Raw genomic sequence first — 23,206 nt, 5'->3', positions numbered from 1 at the left:
TCAGTAAGAAAGATCCCTGCTCTAACGAGATCTCTCAGGGCATGGTCCCCAGACGCTGCAGCATCGGCAGACGGGGCGGGAGGTACGGACAGTGCGGGCGGCTGCAGGATGGAACGCTCTGACGAGAGGGGGACAGCGCGCGGGCTCCCACTCCAGAGAAAGAGCGATGCAAAAGGGCACAGAGGCAGGAGCGGACCGTCACCCCAAGCTCATGGAGACCAGCACCCCCCCCTCCATCTGTGCTACTCAGTGACCGCCCGCCCGCCCCCCCAGCTCGCTTGGACAGCTTCTGCCTCGGCCACTGCTGAACAGCAGTGAATGGCTTTTGGTGGCAGAAGGGGTCTTTCCATCCCACCCCCCCCCTTGCCTGGACTGCCCTGAATAACCGCGGCAAGGGAGGAGCTGGTGGCAAAAGGGACTGAGCAAGGAACCAGGAGAGAAGTATGGCCAGCACCACCCACGGCTGGTCACCGATGGGATGACGAATCTCTGGGGAAGTTCGGGCAGGCTGGCTTGTGAGAAAGCTCTGATACTGTTTGTTACGTTGAAACCGTGCATATTGATTGCTTTGGGGACAATAAACCACCAAATGTCCAACCATCAAAGGTCCAGCCACAAAAAACCCAAACTCCCCCCACGCCTGAGACCCTTTCAGAAATGCAAGTGAAGACTTGCACGATGAACGCAGCAAGAGCGCGAGATTTTATTGTAAAAAGAGTGCAACTCCTCCTCCCCAACAACCCCAACGCATTTATTTTTGAAAACGCACACACAGAACCTTTTAAACCTGTGGGCAACGATGTATGGTTGCCACTGCCCCACCACGGACACCCCCGAGGGCTGCGGCGTGCAGCCAAGCTCTCCGATTGAAAACCTTCTCCTCATTGAAACCCCATCTTTTTGCACAGTGTCTGGAGCACGTTACTGTCCCTTCAACTGTAGCATTCTCCTGCGTCCTTCAGCCCTGCATTCATCCACAGGTCCTTAAAAAAGGAATTAAAATGGTTATTATCACTTCATTAGGTAGACATTTTTACTGCCCACTACTTGCATCTTTCCTCCCTGCCGGCTGGGCAGAACTGACAATGGCAGAATCCTTCTGTATGTCGTCAGATGTGATCCACGATTGCTCTGACCATTCCAGAGACAACACTTGTGCTGGGTGATATAACGGTGACCTGCGCTATGCCAGGTCAGCAAAAGTGTTCCTTCGCAGAAACCACACACCGCGTCTCTGCTCCTGCCCCCGCTGCCTCCCGCAGGGCCCGGGGGCCGGGACAGGGCAGCAGCCAGAGCTGACTCCGTCGTCACATCAGGAAACGACGGGGGAGGACGATGTCACTACCTCAGATCCCCAGCACCTCACTGGCATCCTGTGCACGAGTGAGGCGTCAACTGATGAGCGGAGAGAAGGGTCCCGCCTAAATTTTCCTGCGTGGACTCCTATTTATTCAGTTGTTTTTTGTTTCGGTTCCCATGTTGGCATCCTTGCTGCTGGTGCGCTGCTGGAATGTGACAAACCTGACATCTGGACACCACCCCCAGCAAAAGCCCTTCCTCCCCCCGAGCAGCAAAGAAAGGATGGATGCAGTTACCTGCCCCGTTCCACTCCTGCTGCCCGGGCATCTCCCTGCAGCGCCTGCAACTCACGTATGCTCTAGGGCGGCCTCTGCCTCCACAGTCACCTGTTTGCCACCTTCGTCCTCCTCCTCACCCTCTGAGGGTGGGAACAAAGGGGAGTCCCAGACGCTCGCCATGTGGTGAAGGGGTTGTAGCCACCTATCACTTTGCGATGCAATCCAGCTCCTTGCAGCAGAAGAACACTAAGGGCATATGTTAAAGTCTTGGCTTTGGTACAGTTGACTCAACCAACCATATTCTCTGCCAAAGGCTCTGCAGACGGGGGGTGTCATCACCTTGGAATTGGTAAGGGAGGTTCCTGCAAAGATGCTTCCGCCAGGATCTGTGTGTGTCCAAGAACTTCCCCCGGGTCCAGCTGGGATCACAGCTGAAAATGCCCAAAATACACTCGCGGAGCACTAGGTACTGACTCTGGGGGGCTCCACTGCTCACCCAGGCTCGGTCCCACCAGTCCCAGGGTTATCGTTAAGCTGATTGATGCTGGTTACAATCTGGTGAACAGGCGAGTTAAAAAGAGAAAGTAACGAGGCCTGAGCTGGCACAGGAAGAAACCTGGCAGGATTCTGCGGTACCGTGGGAGGGTCACGGCGCGTTGAGAGAAGAAAAACGGCAAGAATAACGCAGAAAAATCCCTGTGGGTCCTTCCGAAGAGTTATCAGAGAGTAAATGTACAATACCGTTAACGAAATAAACTCTGTTCAACTCATCCTTAAAAAGTGTTGCAAATAACTGTAACCTAGCAGAGACGCTCTATACTACTTCAGTTAAGCGTGACACAGGCAATTAGTGCACTTTTGCTAAACAGGCAAGGTTTCAGCCGACCAAGCAGAATCAGAGCATGCAGGAAAATGCAATTCTTTCCTCCCGTGTCCATCTGCCGCGGCACAGAGCTGTATGCACGGCCCTGGCAGGAGGCAGCAAGAATCTATGCAAATGTGAACCCCACAGAACGCGTCACGAGGGAGCTTCTGGTGACAAACAAGCACGGGAACCTGTCAGGATGTGTGTGTAGCAGAGAGCCGACATCTCTAGCCCGGCTGCTGCTGGAAAACCAGAAATTATTATTCAAAATAACTATTTAGGCTTATCACGCACGTCTTTGTCTCCCTCCCAGCTGGCTCCCATTTAAGCATCAGAAAGTGATTTCAGTGAACACCAGCCCGGTTCTGGCTGTTGCTCAGCTCTCCTCGAGCAGAGCTCCCAGAGGTACGTGGGAGTCACAAACGGTGTCATACGATGAGGATCATGACACGCCACCGATTCCCGACATCTCTGAGCTTCCACTCAGACAGAAACCAATTACGATTCCGAAACCTCCCACCAAGCAGTGTCATCTGAAAGCCAACGAAGTTTTTCTTCTTTAACACTTCGTCTCGCCCTCTCAACATGGCAGTCAGCGTTTGGCAGGGAGCGGGGCAGATTCGGCTCCGGTGGAGAAGACAGTTTTTCCCTGGGTGACGTTACTGCAGCAATTGCAAGGAAGGCTCCCTTCTCTGCCAGGACTTTGCACAACGGCCAAGACACAGTGCTGAAGTTAAGGCAGGGATTTATCAGGAAGGATTTCTTATGTAATTCTCACCTTCCAGGATGCTCACCAGCTCCCGCCTGCATGTTCTGCCAGTCCTGGAAACGACAGATGCTGCTCCCGCTCACCGGGACTCCGGGCTTCCTGACAGCTGGCAGCACGGCTTTCCTGTGCCGTGCGCTCCAAGCCCGCCCGTGGCTCCCAGAACAGCCTTGTGCCGCAAGAGTTTTTGGGAAGAGGAAAGACTTTTTGAAGAGATCAGAGCTGGGGTAGGTATCTGTTTTTCCTGGCACACTGAGAATTCACAATGCGGTATTTTCTTTCTCCATTTATTTGATTAGATAATCAATAAATCAAATTCGATATGATGGCTTGAAACGGAGCCAGTGATTTACACTGGAAATTAATCCCTCAATCTTTCCAGTGAAAGCATTCTCAGAGCAAGGTCTATGAAGCAAAACTAAATTCATAAATTAAATATGACTAAGATGCACTCACAGTCATTTTATGTTTATTCATTACAGGAATAGTTGTCTTGTCTTTCCCTGTTTATGATGGTAGGCAGCATCTCCAAATGAAGTATTGGAATTAAACGTCAATGTCATCTTTTTCCATCAGTACTTGGTAGACTTTACTCTTTTTGATGAGGCTGAAGTTCCCAAAAGACGGCAGCCACCAGCCAGGGCTGTTTGTTCCTCGCTGCTGCAGGAACAGCGATTCCAGGAAAGGAGTTCCCTACGGAAACTCAGCCCCCACCCCAGTTACCGGGTGGCCAGCGCTGCCCAATTACACAACCAGCAATCAAGAAATGCCACCCAAAGTTCTCGCAGAGGGACTTCTCCCCTTCCCCGGCACACACACCACCCACTCTAATTACAGAGGTACACGTAATTCCCTCTTAGTACGGCATAACATGCAAGTTTTTCTGCAGAAACCCTCTACTTGGCCTCTTAAAGCTGCTTTACAGAAGTAATGGGGAAATTGATTCTCTTCCTTATTTTATTAGGAAACACAGTTTTGTTTTGCTCAAACTTTACCTAAAACATTGCTGTTGAGGACAGTCCGTGCTCAGAAAGTTCAGCCCCAGGCAGTGAGCCTTTCCAAAGGAAAGCCCTCAGGAAACCATGAAAAGCCCCATCACTGTCACACACGCGGCTCCTGCTGCTCGGCGAGGGCCAGGCGCGGGACAGAGCCCGCAGGGTGGAACGCACAGGGCTGCAGCGCCTTCGTTCTCCCGGTGAGACACTCAACACTCGGACTCTCCGGGGTGCAGGGGAACCCTTAATTTCCATGACTCCCCCCCCTCCCCTCCCAAACCCCAGCTTCTATAAATAAGTACAGGAATGCTCCATGATTTTTCTGCCTCCCCCTAAAGTAATTGTCTCTGTTTTATGCACATGAAGCACTACACACACACACACACACACAGAGCTCCCCATCACTCACACACACACACACACACACACACACACACACACAGCTCCCCATCTACCCACGGAACCTGCCTTGCATTGACTGTCTACCATGATTTATTTTATTAATAAAGACACCCCTCTTCACAGGGAAAAGCTTTCCTTAGAAAGTAGACAAATGTTTTTAATAAGAACTAAGAGATGGAACAACATCCTCCTCCTCTTGTATGCTCTTCTGGACTTGAATCAAGACACCAAAACTCATCTTGATGAGAGAAAACCCTGGTTTAAAGCTTGACCAAGCAACCAAGCCCCACAGGCCAGATGTATGTCCTAATGAATTATTCTGCTAACGATATCAGCAGCAAGTTAATCTGACTAGCAGCTGAGGAAGTGTCAGGCAATCACTTTACCATCTAGTCTTTCCTCCTGGTGATTCTCTACGGGAATCAAAGCTACACAGAAACTGGCTGCCATCTAACTAGTTTTCTGATATCCTTGAACCCGGGGGCAACCCCCTCACTTCATCATCAATTTAACATGCCTAAAGACTGGAAGGAGAGGTGACGGATGGCTCAGTGGCGATTCTTGGGTGAGACCGCACATAAAACTTAACAATTTCTTCATTATTAAGATTTAAGCATCAGCGGTTGGATATAAACAGGCAATGTCGAGTTGCTCAGGTAATGGCATCCATACAGACGGCGCATTATTATTCACAGAAACTGCAACACCTCCAAGAAATTAAGCTGAGATTCCTGTTACAGTTTGTGCCGCCTGACTCCCAAGGTACCTGCAGGCTTGCCTGATCGTGTCTGCTTATAATAAGGCAAGATTTACTGCTTGTTTTTATTTCATACTTAAAATTGAAACCTGATCTTTGGCTAAAAGATTCTGGGAATTTAACATTTTCTGTTTCCAGTCACTGACGATCTCTCCCATCTCTTAAGAGCTCTGTTTTGTTTTTCTCTAGAACAAGGCTTCAGTGTATCTCACTTCACATAAAGGCTTAGCTTCCAGAACACGCTCCTGAAGAGATCTCAGTGGAGATCTGTCATTACCACCCTCATTCTTTGGCATAATAGAACTTTTTTTTTTTTTTTTTTTAACTTTAAAACCCAACAATGATGCTTCCAAAGTTTCCCCCAGGCAGTCATGCTGACGTCCAGTCCCATTCTATTTTTTAAGTTAAAGGCCTCTCTACAGGGTGCCCGTGAGCGGAGCACGACTCCGAAGCCACACCTGAGTACCGAGTCAAGCCCAACTTCAAGCAGAGGGTTCGTTCTGCTGCCGCTGGGGTTACGTGGTCTGCACCCGCGGCAGCAGCCCCCCCATTCCTCTGCTTGTTCTAGTGTCAGCACCACCAGAATATTCTGCTAGAGTGTCAGAAAGCAAGCAGCACCTCTCTTTCTCCAGCCTCACACAGCCCTTTCTGGAACAAAGGACCTTTCTTTTTCCATTTATTTATATAAAAAGATCAACTTTAACTATAACGCAATTTTCAATTTACAGACAAGCACAACATTTACAGTGAAGCAACTCTGCAACGCAACCTGCAACTGTGCAAAACTGCTGGGTCCAGACCGACCACAGAACCTCTCCTCATTTTCACATTCCTACTGGAACGTGCCCCATGGGCTGTAGGGCTTTGTTCGGGCTCTTTCCCCGGTGACACCCCACTGTCCTGTCTGTCACTGGCTCTTCTGCTCCCTCTGATGATTTCTTCCCTCTCACTTTACAAGCACAGCGGTCAGGTAGCTCCCCAGAGCAGCACAATGCAAGTAAATCCATTCGTTTCCCTACCCAGACTGAAGGGAAAGGAAGGGGAAAAGAGCCGGGAAAGCCACCAGCCCACGCTGGGGACACCAGCGCTTCTCAAGAGCTTGGTGCCTCACTCAGAAAGCATGCATGGAGACAGCAACGCATTACCTTCATGACTGGCTGAGCAAAATACTTCGCGCTCCAGTCACAAAACCCCGTCTGCACTGTGGCCGAAATGAAACTTTTGTGTCCCACGGCATCGTCGGCATCGTCAGTGGTCTGTCCAGAAAGAGAACAGGATGTTAACCCACGTCTCTCCCCTTCACGTGGCCTTCAGCACATCACGGGGCAGAAAAGCGCTCAAACACATTGCCACGGGTATGAAATGTTTACATCTAGCTTTAAGATCACAGCCATTACACTAACTCTTTCACAATGCGCAAATTCCCTCAGCTGCACAGCACAAGATATGATCAAGCCACCGTACGAATCAGGGCTGAAGCATCAGTGTGTCATCGGAACGAAGTCCCAGGATGAGTTTTCTCACCGTCTCCTAAGCCTCTGGCATGAGAAACAGCAGAGCGGTGAAGATGATTCAGGTGAAAACACAGCCGGACAACAGCTTCACAGTCACAGTCACATACACGGACTGAGCATCTGTTACAAAGCCCAAGACATCCAAAAAGAAAATGGATAGACCACTCCATTCAACCAGGTTTCATCCATTTTTTCAGAAATACGGTCCAGGCTGGCGCTGCCATCCCCACGAGAAGCAAAGGTGTTCCTGCTAAGGCTTCAACATTATTTTTTTTTGGATAATCACACAGAATAATTGACTCTCCACCTTGGGAAGCTTCTGTGAGATCACTCATTAAAGAGAGGCCGAAATGCCAGTTTACATGAAGTGTGGTTACTTCTCAGGAGTCGGAACACCTGAAAGCTGTGCTGTGCACTTCTCCTGTGGCCTGCGATGCTCACACCGCACCGCTTCAGACGGCAGAATCCTTCCCTTTCATAGTACCGGGAGGGAGAAAAGGAGGGTCAGTGTCCTCCCTCCGTCACGCTTTGTGCACGAGCACAGGCAGCAGAGCACACGTGCTGCCTTTCCAGCCTTCCCTCATCCACAGAGCCAGCACCAGAAAAATCCTGGAAATGGGCTGAAATAGAGGGGGAGGGAGACACAAAACTACTGCCAGATGGTGGAACCCTGACCACTGGGAAGTGTAGTCTCTGTCTTCATGTGGCGGCCACAAGCATGTCCCAGGGTGCTTGGATTCCACATTCACCCAACGTGACTCATCTCCAGTCATCTGGAGGTGACATTCGGAACCCTTTGCACATACAAAAATCTGACTGATTGCTCTACTTGGCACCACATCAATCCTTCCTGCTTCTGTAAATGGAAAAATGCCCAGTACCTGATGACTGTCTTTAGAACACTAAAATGTATGCAAACCCCTTGCTGGCTTGCTTGGTGCCGAGAAGGGGAGCCACTGCCGTTCCTCCCAGCTCTTAGCTGATCTGCTCCCTTCCAGCAGGGCCACCTGCAACCACCTTCGGTTTTCCCAGCAACGGGCTGGGCTCCTTCCCTCCCTCCCTCCCGCATAGTGAAGAGGGGCTGCCAGCATGGAGCGGGTATGGGCTGCTGGAAAGAAGGTGAATATTCGGGTGCAGAAGCACCCATCGGTCTCTCGAGAGGAATGCCAGTTCGTATGTTAAAGGAGGAGGAATCTCCCCTTTTTCCTCCTCAGTCCCTGCTGTGCTGAGGTTGGAGAAAAAACATCTGAGGGTCACAGATCTGACTCTGCATTATCACTCAGGCAGAGAAATGTTTATGAAGGAATAAATAACCAACTCTGATTAAACACTCCTTAGTAGCAGCAGAAGTGAATAATGCCCCATCAAAAGCTATAAAACAAAATTTATCCTGAAGAAAAAAAAATAATCCATTTCTATGTTATTGGTTAGAAGAAGCCAACCCAGAGTTAACAGCAGCTACAAGCAAACAAGAATTATCTAGAAGTAAAATACAAAGAAAAGAATGAGTAATGAAGCCCAGAGGAGCAGGGAAGCAGTCACATCTGAAAGGAAAATCTCTTTACCTGTTCTGGCCCTTTGTCAAACATTTTTCTGGTCCTGGGGAACTGGTGGGAGTGGGGAGTGTACTGGACCCCCATGTTGCCGACGTTGGCAGGTCTCACAGATGCAATGTCCCGACTGACCGGTTGTTTTGTCACATCATTCGTCAGGCTGGAGCTGCTTGTACTAGTGGTTGGAGGTGACCCTCTGAAGAGCAAAGAGGGAAAGGATTTAGACAGCACTGGACACGAGACTGAGCCGCTGGTACGCAGTCCCTCAACCTGGCACGTCTCGGGGAGCTGCCATCCTGACGTGGTGCCCACCTTTGACATTCGACCTGGTTTGCTACAGACCGAAGCCAGTTCAACCCTCCCTCTCCCAGCAGAAACCAGCACTGTCCCAGCACGCACAAGGGCAGAGGACGGCACAGCTACGCCATCACTACCTGCTCCGCTGCCCTAACTCCTGCGTGGGAATGACACTACTTTCACTTTGTTTCTTTCTTGTAAGATTTATACTTCCCTGCTGCGCTTCCTCTACCAAACCAAAACAAAGCGAAAGAACACAATCCCCCCATCCCCTCCAAAAGACACACAAACCCCAAACCAGGAGTGAACCCTGACTGCGCCAACTCCAGCCTGAGGATAAGAAGATTAACATTTTGGGAACCTGCGCGTCCAACAGGTCACAACGTCTGCCCTAAGGCACACCGACTGGCCGTTGTATTTCAACGGGGAGACTAGTCTTGTCAGCCCACAGAAAAGCATTTTCCTTTACATGTAAGTTGAGATTTATCTTATTGCACAGTTATAATACGTGTAACATTAAAAAACCATCACTGTGCAGTTCTGGGCCCTTTGTTTCAACTGTGACTCTTAGTGGTGCACACTGAGATCTGATGTGCGGTGTTTTCTCCTGGAGAGCAGGTTTTGGGAAATAATAAAATTTTCAAATCCTAGCTTTGCCCATGCCAGCATCTCAATTTCACTGCAGTTCAGGCACGGCTTGTTGATCACCAGATAACCCTGGCTTTTGTCAGCTGAAAGTGGAGAAAACACAGCTCAGACTTCAATGGAAAATCTGGATACTGCACAGGGCAGGCCAAAGCGCATCAGGAAAACCAGCAACAGCCGGCTCTTCAATTCGGCTCTGGAGAATTAATGCGGCTTGTTACTCTTTGTCCTAAAAACAGGAAGAAACTCCTCACCTTTTCCCAGAGCTTTTGTTTCTGACCACCTTACCAGTGCTAAAACAAGAAGGTACCGAGACCTGGGTTACCCGGGCTGGCTGTCCGCGGCGCGGCTGGCAGGGAGCACCCAAACCCCCCCGTGGCAGAAGCGCCGGTGCCCCGCGGGAGCTTACCCGACTTGGTGGATGTGCATGCCCTTGTTGGTGGGGCTGGCGGGGGCGGACTGCGTCAGCGAGGAGGTGTCGAGGATGCGCTGGGGGCGAGCGTTCACTGTTGCCTAGAGAAAAAACACAGCAGAGTCCTGAACAGCCCCGACCGCAGCCGTTTGTTAGCTAATACAATCGCACACCTGGGGTAGATGAAGTTAAGCTCTCTATCTATGTGTGTGTTTAAAAATGTATATGAAAAAAGCCCCTGTGCGGTTCGCAACACAAGATGATTTTACTACTTTTTTAGTCAAAAAACACTTACCAGAAAGTACCCCTCTGTTACAGGGAAATGGCTTTGATTAACACAGAAGCCTTCTCCCCAAACCAGGTGCAGCCCACAACCTGTACCAGCACCTCGAACCAAGCCGCCGCCGGGCAGGCAGAGAGCCCGGGGCTTCCCCTCCCGCCTCGGGGCATTCCTCACCACATCCACAACTCCTCACGCTCCAGCACCCATTCTGACCCTGAGCTCACGGTCGAGTCCAAACGCTCCTTGTAAATCCGGCAGCTGCCTGAAACTGCCTCCTGTGGCTGCTCCACCTCCCCTAACAAGAGCCGAGCTCTTCTGGAGCTCGTTAGAGGATGCCCTTCCACTCTTAGGAGGAAGGCAGGGGATTTACAAGGTTGGGTTGCTCTGAGCTCTACAAAACACAGCCAGAGCTCCTGCAAAACAGCACCTGGCACTTGGCCACCAGCTGGAAGACCCGTTTCTGAAAGAGCCTGAGAAGTTCTTGTCTGTTCTCCTGGGGAAAGCCCCAAATGCTGGTCATGGGAACGGCAGCAAGAAGCACAGACAGCGACATCTCGCACCCCTTCGGGCTGAGTGCGCAGCTCGCACCGTGCAAACAAGCCTCCCCTTTAGAAAGGGAGAAGTCCTCCATTGCTTACGGACTCCCCTCCTCCTCTTCCACATTACCCTGCCCTCTCTGAAATGCTTGAAATTTCTCACGTATTGAAATAACTGTTAAAAGCAGCCCGAGACTGGCACAGAAAACCTGGAGGGACAATACAGCTATCCTACAGGCAGGATAACTCCCACCATCCCTCAAACCCTCCGAAAATCCCCATCTCGGCAGAGGAGCACTGGGGCTTGCCTCCATCCTAAAGAGCTAAGGCACGACCCGCAGGTACTGGCACACAGAGCACACGGAACGCAAGAGCTGTGTGCGTGGTCTTTAACGAGCCTTTTGTAAGTTAATGCCTTTACAAGGCAGAACCAAGGACCGCCGTGAACAACCGGCTCTGTCTGCCCTCGCAGCCCCCCGCGCGTCTGCTGCAGGCAGAAATCAGGTGCGTGTGCTGGGCGCCACCCTGCCCGCTCCTCGCCGCAGCCAAAGGGCCTTCCGAGATGACCCCCGCTTCTCCCGTCCTCCAACGGCCCAGCGAGGCGTCCACGGGGTTCGAGCCCTCCTGACCACCGTCTGCTTGGCTCCCAAGGGCAGGAGCGGGGTGGCCGTCACCACAGGACACACCTGTACCTGGGTGGCTGTGGCGGCGGTGGCGAGCGTGATCCCCCCGGCTCGGCCCGGCTGCGCCCTGAGCCAGCCTCCTCCTGCCAGACAGCCCTGGTTTGGGTGTTATTTTCCTCAGTTTGTCATGGGGTGGGAGAGGCCCTAAAGGTCACTGGTCTCCCCATCGCTCAGGGAGGCAGAGGGGTCTCCGCTGAGCAGCTGGTAGGACACAGGGCTGGGACACACCATCACACAAGGGCAATGGAAAGAAAGTAGAAACAATTTAGCAACTAGTGACATATTATTATTCATAACTAGTTTTAATTAGTGACAGAAGGCTCAGGTTTAAGATTCTCACAGTCGGGTCTCTGTCACCTGCGATGGGTCAGGTCACCCTGTTCCGCAGCAGACGGCCAAGGTCAGCTAACGGCGCTTTGCTGCGGGGGAACACGGGGAGAGGAGCGTGGCAGCCAGCCTTCCTCTTCCTGGGAAAAATAAAAAGGCAATTTCTTCTCCGAAAGCAGCGAGAGGGCCGTGGCTCAGGGATACAACAGTGTATTTTGCTGGAGGCAGCAGCTCTCCATTTCCTGGGGATTTGCTCCTCTGCCACACAAAGCAGCTCTTTTCAGGAGGGGAGACAGTAATTCCTAATTTTGCAAATAGACTCCAGGTTAAAAATAAAAAAAAAAGAGCACACTGTCAGAATTACTTGCTTATGCACAGAAAAGCCTGTACCAAAGAGTGATGTCGTGGAGGAATAACTCCTGGGATAATTCAGCCTCAAGCCTTCCATAAAAAACAGCTGGATGAAGCAGCCTGGGAGGAAGCAAACTTTCCTCAATTAATTGCAATTGCAAAAAGTCTGAAGAGGCCAACATGGATTACTGGGTCCTTTTTGTTTGTTGTGGTACAGGCAAAAAGCGTGTTTTGGATTTTTGAAAAGATCAGGCTGGGAATGAGAGCGGTACCGTTCCAATCTGCATCAGAAACGTAAATCACAACACAGCCGCAGCCTGTGTGAGAGCGCGCGGCGTCTCATCAGCCCATGAAATAAAACAGCGTATTTCACAGCCAGCAAGCGTCTGCGCAACCTACTCACCGGCTGCTCAGAAAGACAGCGCCCTATTTAAAGACAACTGGAGTTTTCCGGTAGACAAAGATCTATATTCATGGCTCCACTAAAAACCCTGCACAGGGCTGGTCTCATTTGAAAACAAAAATTCTGCTTTTAATTCACACGGTGCCTTGCAAATAACTATTTCACAGATGCAGGCTCTTAAACTGGACTTTTGCAGTCACAAAATTCACGCTACTGGCCCCGTGTTTTACTGCAGGGGATTAAAAAGTGTAGCGATATTGACTTCTTCTAAGGCCCTCCAGCCACGCTGCTCTCCGGGGGGTGTCTGGTCACCCGTCGGGGCAACCGAATGACACCAGCCCGGTACCAGACATGTTGTAAAGCCATAAAGACTCCAAGCACAGAGCTTGGCAACACTTGGAGGCTAAATACTTAGTTCACCAAAAAGGAAGACGCAGTTCACCGACATCATCCAGAAGTGCAAGCCCATGGCTAATTCGTTGAGGTCTTTCAGCTGAGAAGCCCAACGACAACAGGCAACGTCGAACAAATCGCCGTATTTTGTTCTGTTGCGTTAATTCAAGAAAACTTCACATGCGCAAGTTCCAAAATGGAACCTCTTGTTCCCTGAATTCTGTATTAATTAGAACAAAAGGGTTAAACCCCTAAATATTCAAGTGCTTCAATTCACCTGAAGCAGTATTTTTGTTTGAGCAAGAAAATCAACTTTTGTTTTTCTTCAGTGATAAAATTCAAACAACAAAATGGAGAATTGCAGGTACTCGGGAGGGCCGAAGGGCTGTGGGCAGCATCCAGGCTGCTCCCGCTGACGTCCAGCAAAGCTTCATTAGCACCAAGGAAAAATCTCGGGATACAGTTAGCAAAAATTTAATTGTTACTAATTTGCATTACACATGAGCCGGCTCCTCTAATCTGCCCGAGCTCCCAGCAGCAGAGAGCGGCGCTGGGGCTGGAAACGCTGGCACCGCTCGCAGCGGCAGCTCTGCCCGTAATGAGATCAAGAGAGGCCAGATCCCAACCCGGGGTCTGCAGCCTTAACTGCCATTTGGGTGGGCTGTTAATAGGATTTTTTTTTTTTTTTTTCGGTAAAAAAAAGCCTTTTCAGAAGCTACCTAAGCCAGGTGGTACAGTACCACAAAGTGCACAGCAGTTCGCCCACTATATACGCAGCTGCCCAAAATTATGTATTTAAATACTTTCCTTATGGATCTTATGCCCAAGGCAAAGAAGAACGAATAAGTTTTGTTCACAGAAGCATCCCCAGACAAAAAAACCTTGAAAACGGGAATTCTTCTTTTATTATTTTGCAAAACCGTTTGGAAAGCCATTGCCTTAGCCCGCCCTGGCCAGGGCAGCTGCCTGAGAAGCCGAGCAGGCGATGCATGACACCCATCCGCTTCGGCTCGTGGGCTCGCTCAGTACCAAGGTGTTTAGGGCCAAACTTGTCAGAACGAACACAGAATTTACCAAACCAGTGACAACGTTAACCACAGACATCACAACGTAACCATCGAAATTCCTGCTGGCTAAGCAGCCCCATAGCAGCGCCAGTGAAGACATCTGCAGGGCACAGCAGCATCTTTGTTAATATTTACACATCTCTTCCCACTAGCGAGGGAGTAAGTCCTGAAAAAATACTGACGACAGGAAAAGCAGATCCGGTTCCTTTTTATATCCCTTTTAATCCCATAGTAGGAACAACATTTCATTTTGCAAAGAGGCTTCCAAAATACAAAACTGAAACAGTTTCATGCATCTAGAGCAGAGAGGGGGAAATCTTTCACCTTTTCCTTTTCTTATTCACCTTAATTCAGCGTCTCCAGCCTGACAGTAATTTGCTGCACACCTGAATCGCCGGGGAAGGGCTGACCTCAGAGCCCCCACTGTCAAAGTAATCCTCTCTCCCACACCCCGACTTTACCACTCACTGACACGTATACTTAATAACAAATACAGGAGTTCAAATCATAACTATTTTCTCAGTAGAAAATCAGATTTAAAAGCAAGAAATCTCTAAGGCATTAAAATGGTAGTGCACAATGCTGGCATCTCTTACTGCAACTTTAGCTTAGAAGCCTGAGTCTGAAGATTTAGTATTATTCAGTGGAAATCGTCAGTAAGAGACGCCATCTCGCATTGCAATGGCTCATGGGCTGGATGCTAGAGCGAGTAGGAAGCAGGTGGGAAGGAGGGCGTTCCGATCGCCCGCCGCCAGCCCCGGCCAGGGCGGAGAAGGGGGAAGGCAGTTGGTGAGAAGATGTTCTGGGGTGGCCCGGTGCTTTGTTTCGGGTGGGAGGTGAGGGGGCTTCGACAGCTCCCCGAGGCGGCAATTCCCAATCAGCAGTGATGGCAGCCTCCAGGGACATCTTGTCACCCTTGGAGGATGAAATGGGATGAGGATGGTGGTTTAGGCGGAGCGGGCCTGGGTTGCAGAGGTGAGTGGTGGCGGGGTGTCTGCATGCTGACTCACATGTACTAGTTCACCTGGGTTGGAGAGCCGTTGTGGCTTCAGTCTGCAGGCCAGTCCCACTTGCATAATCTAAATCAGTTTGCAAACGGATAATTGAATGAAGTATATTTAAGGTTTCTCCCAGGGACTGATCTAGATAAGTAGACTTCTAAACACGACCTACTGTCTAAGGTCTGTACCTACTTCATATCCTAAAACAATCCCAGGCCCTCCCCCATTTATTTATTTTACCTGATCAAGATTTCATGAGCGTTTATCATTTTGAAACATTAAAAGCTCCTTCTGCGATAGACCCAGACTGAACTAGGACCACTTACCAGAGCCCTCCAACGGATCTACTCAGTTCAGTCTGCCTACGCTTTGCCTAAGCATGAGAAAAATCAACACACGAAAAAAATGTGAAGGAACAAAAAGCCTCACAGCCACGCGAACACAGAAGGGCATACCTTGTAGGCAATACTGTTGAGAACTTTCATGGCCAAGTCGGAGACATCAGGGTAGGGGTCAGCAGCTAGGTGAAGGAGCACTCTCCAAATCTGGGTATAAACACTGTTGAAACTCACACCTAAAATAATAAAAAACAAAACAAAAAACAAAGCCCCACAGCACATGACAATCCATCAACTCAAACTCTTTGATCTTATGTGAGAAAATTCATTAGAACTCCAAACATCACAATGACATCCAGGAAAACATCAAGCGAAGAGCTCAAAAACTCCCTACGTGGGCATTTTGTCTCCGTTTTGTCTTTCTCTGTGAACTCTGCAAGGGCTTGTGAAATGAAAGTGGGAGAAGGCAAAATAAATTAAAGACTACCTAAATAAGCTTCAGTCAAACCACTGGCTTTCCAGGCTCCTGAAGCAAATAATCTGGAAAGGCCAAATGGATAATGTCTTTGGATTTCCTGAGCTAAAATACTAAATGGTATAAACCCCCAGTTACTGGCTTATATATTTAAGGTTATTTTTATTGCTGTTTTAAGCACTAATACTCAGCTTGAACGTTCAGGGGTTTATATATTCTACAAGTTCACTAAACATCTAAATGTTAAAAATGAAGTTTAGGACCCGTACCCTTGCGAAGCACTAAGTCTAACTCAGTCCTTCCTATTGACGTTTGTATCAATTCCTCAATTGCCAATTTGTTCTTTAATGAGAATATCTGCTGTTTGGTATTTCAGCAGAAGGGACTGACAGATTCAAAGTACAAATCAAATTAATAAGCATTTGCAACAACTGACAAAATCCTGCGAACATTTTATTTTGCTGCTTTTAGGCGAATCTTTAATTTGTTATTCTTCCTTCGAACCCTCACAATGTCTAATAGTTGTAACACCGCTGTTTGGGAGCTGAGCCATTTGGACAATATTAAAGTGATTGCACTAACAAAAAAAGGAACTGAAACAGGAATTTCAGATGAGTCACAATCAATGGTAAATGACAGATCAAGCTGTTACTGCATTTCCTTTCGTGTTTCTGGAGGCACCTAAATATAAAACGTTAAGTCAGGAAGAAAGAAAGGGTTCCTCGGTCAACAGGCAGCTTCTCACCTGGCAGCTGCTAAACCTGATGCTCAAACCAAGAGAAAACAGATTTGGAGAGTGCAGTTTTGAGCATTGGCTGTGGAAGGCAGGTAGCGCGCGGTAACGGGCTCCAGGAGTCCGCAGGCTGCACTTGGGGCGCTCGGCTGCCTCAGCCGGGGAAACCTGCCTGCTGCTGGAAAAATCCCCCGGCATGGGACAAGGCATCCCGCAAAAGGCAATGACCTAACTCCATCCTCCCATCTGACCTGCACACGAAAGGGTCTCCTACTCCGCTGACATCCCAAGGATTTTCCAAGTGGCGGCTACTTACAGAGTTCCACTCGGAAATCTCACAGGTATTTGTGACAGCACCACTGGACAGTGCTGCCCGTCTGCTGGGGGCCACCTACACAACCGACTCCCACAGCTAATCCCAGCCTTTCCACCACAGGCAGGATGCAGGACAAAGATGCAACAGTGGTAAATCCACCCAGGAGAAACAAAGAAGTCGATAATCGGAGAAAGCAATAACAATTGTCAAGATACAGCAGATTTAAAGGCCGCTGATCTGCCCTGCTTGGCTTTTGCCAGCTGAGGCCAGAGCCCAAAGCGCATGAGATCAAGGAACGCGTGAGGATGGCATACATCAAATGAGCAGAACTGAGCCGTGCAGGATCCAAGTTCAGGTTTTGGCTTTGGTCGTAACAGGCAAAAGTCATTGTCTTTTTCTTGTTTCCGTGTTTAAATAAAGAAAATGTCAATACACAATAAAGTGTCTGCGTGGAAGAGGGTTAGGCCTCCCAACCTAAAGGATGGTGACACAATGTTTGTCTGTCTTCTCCAGGCTTCTGACCATTTACGTTTTCTTTTTGCAATTGCCACGTTCACCCTGGAAGCTTCTATTGTCAGGGAAAGAAAAGGAGGAAGGGGAACGAGAAAGAGCAAGAGAGGGAGAGAGACAAAGAGCCAGTGAAGCAGCCAGGCAGGGAATGTCATCTGGGGTCTGCTCAGAGCTCTGCCTCCTGCATTTGGTCCCATGCTAGAAAGTACATAAGGACCGATGGGAAATCTGAATGGCTTGATTTCTTTCAAAGCCCTCGAAAGACAGTAAAAGGAAAGGGAGAGAAAGGGAGAGCGAGAGGGTACCCATCAGATTTTCCAGTGTCTCTGATAACCACCTCTCATGACGCAGTCACGAAGAAAAAACCCAATGACATTTTTTATACATCTAAGCATCATGAAAAAAACCCCAAAATTAAAACAGAACTGCACCAGTGCAATTCCTCATTCACTTGCAGCCTTTGAAAAGAATAGAGGGAATTTCTACAAAGGCATCTCGGGCTCAGAGCTGATGCTCGAAGGACCGGTCCTTTCTTCTGCCATCCTGCCTGCCCCGTTAGCGTTGTTCGTGGCGCTGATTCAGTCGAGTGACACATCTGACACCGCTCCCTGTAAAACCCCGAGCACCGAGGCAGTGGGATAATGGAAGGCAGCCGAGGTGGCAGGAGGAACGGCAGCTTGATTTCATGTAATGGACTAAAATATCCATGAGATGCAAACAAAGAGCCGAGCAAGGGGGACGGGGTGTTAATCTAAGCAGACAGCTCTGTAATTAGTCAGACTGATTCAAAGCCAGTTAAATGGACCTTGCAGTATAGATTTACGTTTACAAAATGATTCCTCTCCGCTAAGAATGTCAAAAATAAATTGCCTGCCTTTCCTGACGACTTTGATTTTCTTTGCATATGCGTAACTCTTAGTTCACTTTAACAGCAAGCATCTTGCCGCAGCCCCGAGGAAGGGACCTGGCTGAGGTCCTGCCACCAGGTCAGCGAGTACACAAAGGGTTGGACCACGCTGGATGCAAAAATGAATGCTAATGTTTTTATTTATTCTTTTTGACTTGCCAGGTTTTGACAGGGTTTCTTCCTAATCCCCTGTAAAAAGCCCTGCGGCGGTTCTGAGCCTGGATCTCCAGAAGAAGGCGCAGCAGCAAAAGCTGCCCCAGAGCTGCCAGGGCGCTGGTGCCCACCCAGGACCGGCAGCAGCTCCTCTGCCTGCACAGCCCCAGGCACGGTGAGTTTCGGATGGGCACGCCATGAAATGTACAGCTGAAACATTTCAGGCTGAACGATACCCAAGGACTCGGGTATCTGCTTCCCACCAACGCTAATCCCACATAAAAGTGTATCCCACAAGTCCCTCCTCATCCCGCAAGTGGCACAAGAGGTCCTGTGAGAGCTACTGGGATGAAGAGAACACCTGAAATCCCGCTTGCTCTCTGAACGCTACTTCGACAAGTGCAGACAGCAGCCCGTTCCCTACAGGAACAGCAAACCAGCGTTTCTCGCACAGACCCGACAGTCTGCAAGCTGGTCTTCTTGCACGGGGCCGTGCAAAGGCTTTCCTGCACACTCCAACCCCTGACGGCGATTCAAATCACAGAATCACAGAATGGTTTGGGTTGGAAGGGACCTTAAAGATCATCTCGTTCCAATCCCCTGCCCTGGGCAGGGACACCTCCCACTAGACCAGATGGTGGTGTAGACTGGTGGCGTAGACGCACTAGACCAGGCAGACTTTGCGCACAAAGCCCCGTCCAGCCTGGCAAAGCATGAGCTTTTTCACGTTTCAACAGAAACCAGAAGCAGCTCATTAGGAACAGGCAGGTTCCCCCCGAGCAGGTGCTTGCCCTGGACCAGGGCTGCCATAGCCAACATGGAACAGCCCACCATGGCCAGCCCCTACATCAAACTTCCGCTTCCAAAAGCCACTCAGCTCCCTGCATTTTGCCACTGTGCAAGTTACTATTTATAAATACTGCTGGTTGACCAGTTACTGCTCATTATTTCTGTGCATTTAAATATATTCCTTGTGATAGGGACAGAGGCTCTACCTGTCCCAGCTCTCGCTCTCTCAGCTGCTGCCGCTCACTGCCCGCCTACATCTCTGCTCATCCTCACCGCAGTAACCTCCCGCTGCAAGTGCTACCTCGAGGCAGCTCTTCAGGACGGATCCTGTGACATGGTAAAGAGTTTCCTGCCCCCAGCCTCTCCTGCTGGAAAAGAGAACTATTCCCCAGCATTTCATCCCTCCAAGATTTATTTTCCTCCTTCTTTGATCATTCCTTAATATAATCTTTCCAGCGATGCTCGCTGTAGGACAAAGACTTTAATCACGCAGTTTCGATATGAATAATTAGCCTCAAGGTATGCAAAACCCCCATCTTAATTGCTTGCCTTTTCCTATCTTAAAACTAAACTAAATTAAAAGTTTCCAGGACATCAAGATTAATGAGTAGTTGTACGGAAAAAGCAGCAAGGCTCAGCTTCCCAGCCAAACTGATGTCTTTGTTGACTAACCGAAAACTGCCTCTTGCCAGCTGGAGAACGTGGGCCAGAAATAAATGTCTCTTCTGGTAAGAGGACGGACTGGCCAAGGAACAGTCAGAGAACAGCACACCTAGACAAAAAGCGCATGTTGCACTGTCGGGGGACACTACATGGGGGCACTAGGCTTATAGTTAGCTTAGAAGCTGTTTGTAAAATGGCACAAGAAGGAATGGAGAGGTTTTCCTCAAGTTTATGGGAAGAGGAACATCGTACGATGCCACAGTGTCAGTGGAGAGATGGATCCAGAATAATCCCTCTAGCACCACGTTCCTAAAATCACAAGAGAGGAAGAAAGCCCTGAACATCGGTGAATCAACCGAGGGAATGCAGAGTACAGAACACAGAATTAAACTGTGGCTGAAAATTTCTACTTTTATTATTACAGACTAGATTTCTGCTTTGGTTTGAGCCTACCCATGTGCCCAAAGCACCCTTTTTACTGCTCTGCCTGTCTCAAATGTTTGGCAGAGTCATTACCGCAGAGCCAAATTACCAATACTTCTTCCAAAAGACGGAGAGTAGAGCAAAACATTTCTTCAGTCAAGAAAAGCCTATCACCCAGCTGGACTCCTCTCCACGTTCCCCACTCTCGCTAGCTCTAGAGCAGTATTTTATTGCACACTAAAACTTTAAAGAGAGGGGTTAATGTGAGCCTGGGCTGGCTGCGTGGCGGCTGCGGCGCTACTGAGGGTGGCTGGAGCTGATGGTGTTTTGAAATCTCTTTCCTTGGGGAGCCGGAGAGAGCAGGCTGGAAGCTCGTGATTCTTCAGGAGAAATGAAACAAGGCTGGCTTTCAGCAGGCAAATGCCGAAGGTAATGGGATTCTGTGTGAGTTATGAATTTTAAACACTTCTATAAGCTCTGCCGTTTCCAGCTGGATATGAGCTCTTCCGATTGAATAGGAATGAGGGAGGCTTTGGAGAACTGCTCTTCTTGTTTTCCTAGGTGTCCCTCACTCATCTCCAGCTCACCTCGATTCTTTTCCAACTGCGCTGTAAAGCTCTTGTGAGACACACACAAGTAATCAAGCAGACACCAGTTTGCACCAGCAGAAATGAGGAAAATTCAAGTTCTAGCTTAAGATGGAGAGAAATTTCCTAACATTCCTGTTATGCTTTAGAAGATCCAATTTCACTACCTACAATCAAAAGCAAATGAGTGAATTAAGTTTCTAATGAACACACAGCTTTAAACTGCCGCAGGGGCTCAGGAATGACAGCCCCAGGATGTTTCAGCTCAGGAGAGCCAAGTCACCGTTACTTCTTCCAGAAAACAGAGTAGAGCAAAATGTTTCTTCAGCCAAGGCAAGTCTGTCACCCAGGTGGACTCCTCTCGGAGCTACACCACTCTTTTTTCACTGTTTTTTGGAGGCTAGAAAAATATTTGCTGATTACAATGAAAATAGAGAGGCTTCTCCCCCGGCATTTCTCTGCTGCGCGCTGCCTGCCCTGCTCCCTGCAGGGAGGCCATTCCCAAAGCCCGGTCCTTCTCGGTCTATGTTACCATCCCCGAATGGTTTAGATTGTTTGAAAAACTAGAGCTAGTTTAAAGCAATGCCATCGTAGCAAACAGACACGACTGAGAAAGTTACTTGGAAAACAACTGAGTTGAACTAGCTCAATATAAACATTCCGGTTTTGCTCTATAAAAGAAATGCAAATAATCCATTACACACAAATCAGCCATGTGCGGCATAAATACAAGTAAAATTTCCCTTCCTTCTGTGCTATCGCGCTGCGCTCTGCAGAGCTCTGTGCGTTACCCAGAGCCAGACATCAGGAGAGAAAGGGACTGTTGAGTGGTGTCAAGAAGTTCAGTGCTGTTAGTGACGTTAGTGCAGCTTCTCTGGGAGGAAATAACGGAGAGGGGACCAGAGGCAGCGGGATCAGCCACGGAACTTTTTGCACAAAAGCAGATTTCTATGAAACACTCAGTCTTTATGCTTTTAAGACACAGCCTGGGATTTCTTTTTTTTTATGTCTTATTTTAACAACGTACATATAAACCCGCATAGGAAATCAGCTAGGTAAGGCTTTCTTGGATGAGTGACACAATAAAGTGTCTGTGCTGCCCGGAAATACAATCCACATGAAAAACAAGCAGGGGCAGTAGCTAGGGCCGGCGTGCCCAGCTGCTGCCCATGCCACGGGGAGGCCTGGCTTTCAGTCTCTAGCCAGCGGCACTGCAGCGGAGGTGAAATTCCTCTATACGCTGTATTTTGTGCTCAAATTCCTAACAGGACTGCTGCGCGTCCCAGTGAAGCGTGCAGCTGGAGCCAGCAGCTCTCGTGGCCAGTCCCTCCATGAGAGCAGGAGGGGACTCTGCTCCGCACGAAGCCCAGCCAAACGCAAGAGCACCATTTCTAGTGTGACGAGAAGTTTTGTTGGAGCAAGATCTAGCAGGAGCTAAGATCCAAACTTTCCACAAAAGCTAATGCAAGCATGTGAAGAAAGGGGCTGCCAAAGGAAGGGTAAGAGAGTCTTTACTCACCTATTAGTGAATTCAGAGAAGAGTAAGAGCTGACTCGCCTCATCTTGTCAATAGTCTCAAAGGACAGGATATACTCCTCGTTCTCAGGGCTGCCCAAGGTGCTGCTGGCGCTGCTGCTGGTGCTGAGATTCCCAGGAGAAAACGCAACAGAGCTTCCAGCTGCCAAAAGAAAAGGGGGCAGACGCCGACACAAGAACTGGTGAGAGAACAATTTTTTTCCCAGGCATAACAGCCCTTTCCTAAACCCTGCAACACTCAATGAAGGTGCAGGTAAAACCACAACGTCCCCTTTTAAACACTGAATATTTAAATACAGAGGAGGCATCAAGGGGTCAGAAGAGATTCGGTTAAAAATCCTGTATGTTAGGAAGTTGGAAGGCACCTTTTTGGTCCCCAAACGCTCAGAAAAATCAATACTAATGACCAGAAAATTGAAACTAATTATGAAGGGTGTCTCATCTAAGCCCTTGGAGCTGGCAGCTGGATAATCTGGGCTAAACTTTCAGCTCATGTCGTCTTGCACGTGGCATTTCCCAGCTGGCGGGAGAGGGGTGGGGTGGGGAAGAGGTAAAGAAAATGAAAGAATTTTGAAATGTCTCTTACATTCTTCGTTCAGGCTCAGGTTCTGCAAGGACTTGTTCAGGTTCCTAGCTGTGGTAACTGCTCGGATGTTCCCGTAAGAGCTGACGGACCGCAGCCTCGGCGTACACGGACCATCTCGCACTGGTGTCAAACTCCCACCCTCTGTGGATGCAAAATTAACAATTATAGATGTACCCAAAGCGACCACAGACTTTCGGTTATTTCCAAGCAATAAGAGAACTAAAATACTACCAATATGAACAGAATTTAGTCATTGCCCATTACGCTAAAACAGAATGAGGGATGACACAGGATCCTCTGCGCACATAATCAGCAAGGACCATGTGTCTCTGCTGTTCAGGCTGTGATTTTTGTACATCCAAT

General features: G+C 49.0%; 1 protein-coding gene across 4 annotated transcripts in view; it reads right to left on the bottom strand.

Moving 5' to 3' along the window:
- The window catches only part of RPTOR (regulatory associated protein of MTOR complex 1), a 155,904-nt gene that overhangs the window by 27,000 nt on the left and 105,698 nt on the right, over positions 1-23,206 (bottom strand). For 2 of the 4 annotated variants that reach the window (XM_074607399.1, XM_074607396.1), the window contains exons 19-25: positions 22,844-22,984; positions 22,241-22,399; positions 15,283-15,401; positions 14,837-14,905; positions 9,781-9,884; positions 8,442-8,625; positions 6,508-6,618 (exon numbers count right to left, since the gene is read on the bottom strand). In XM_074607399.1, coding sequence (XP_074463500.1) covers positions 6,508-6,618; positions 8,442-8,625; positions 9,781-9,884; positions 14,837-14,905; positions 15,283-15,401; positions 22,241-22,399; positions 22,844-22,984 — 887 coding nt within the window. The remainder of the gene's footprint in view (positions 1-6,507; positions 6,619-8,441; positions 8,626-9,780; positions 9,885-14,836; positions 14,906-15,282; positions 15,402-22,240; positions 22,400-22,843; positions 22,985-23,206) is intronic. The other 2 variants (XM_074607397.1, XM_074607398.1) reach the window with 1 other exon arrangement.

Source organism: Larus michahellis, chromosome 14 (assembly GCF_964199755.1).
Source record: "Larus michahellis chromosome 14, bLarMic1.1, whole genome shotgun sequence".
Taxonomy (NCBI): Eukaryota; Metazoa; Chordata; class Aves; order Charadriiformes; family Laridae; genus Larus; species Larus michahellis.
This window is presented reverse-complemented; position numbering and strand designations above follow the sequence as displayed.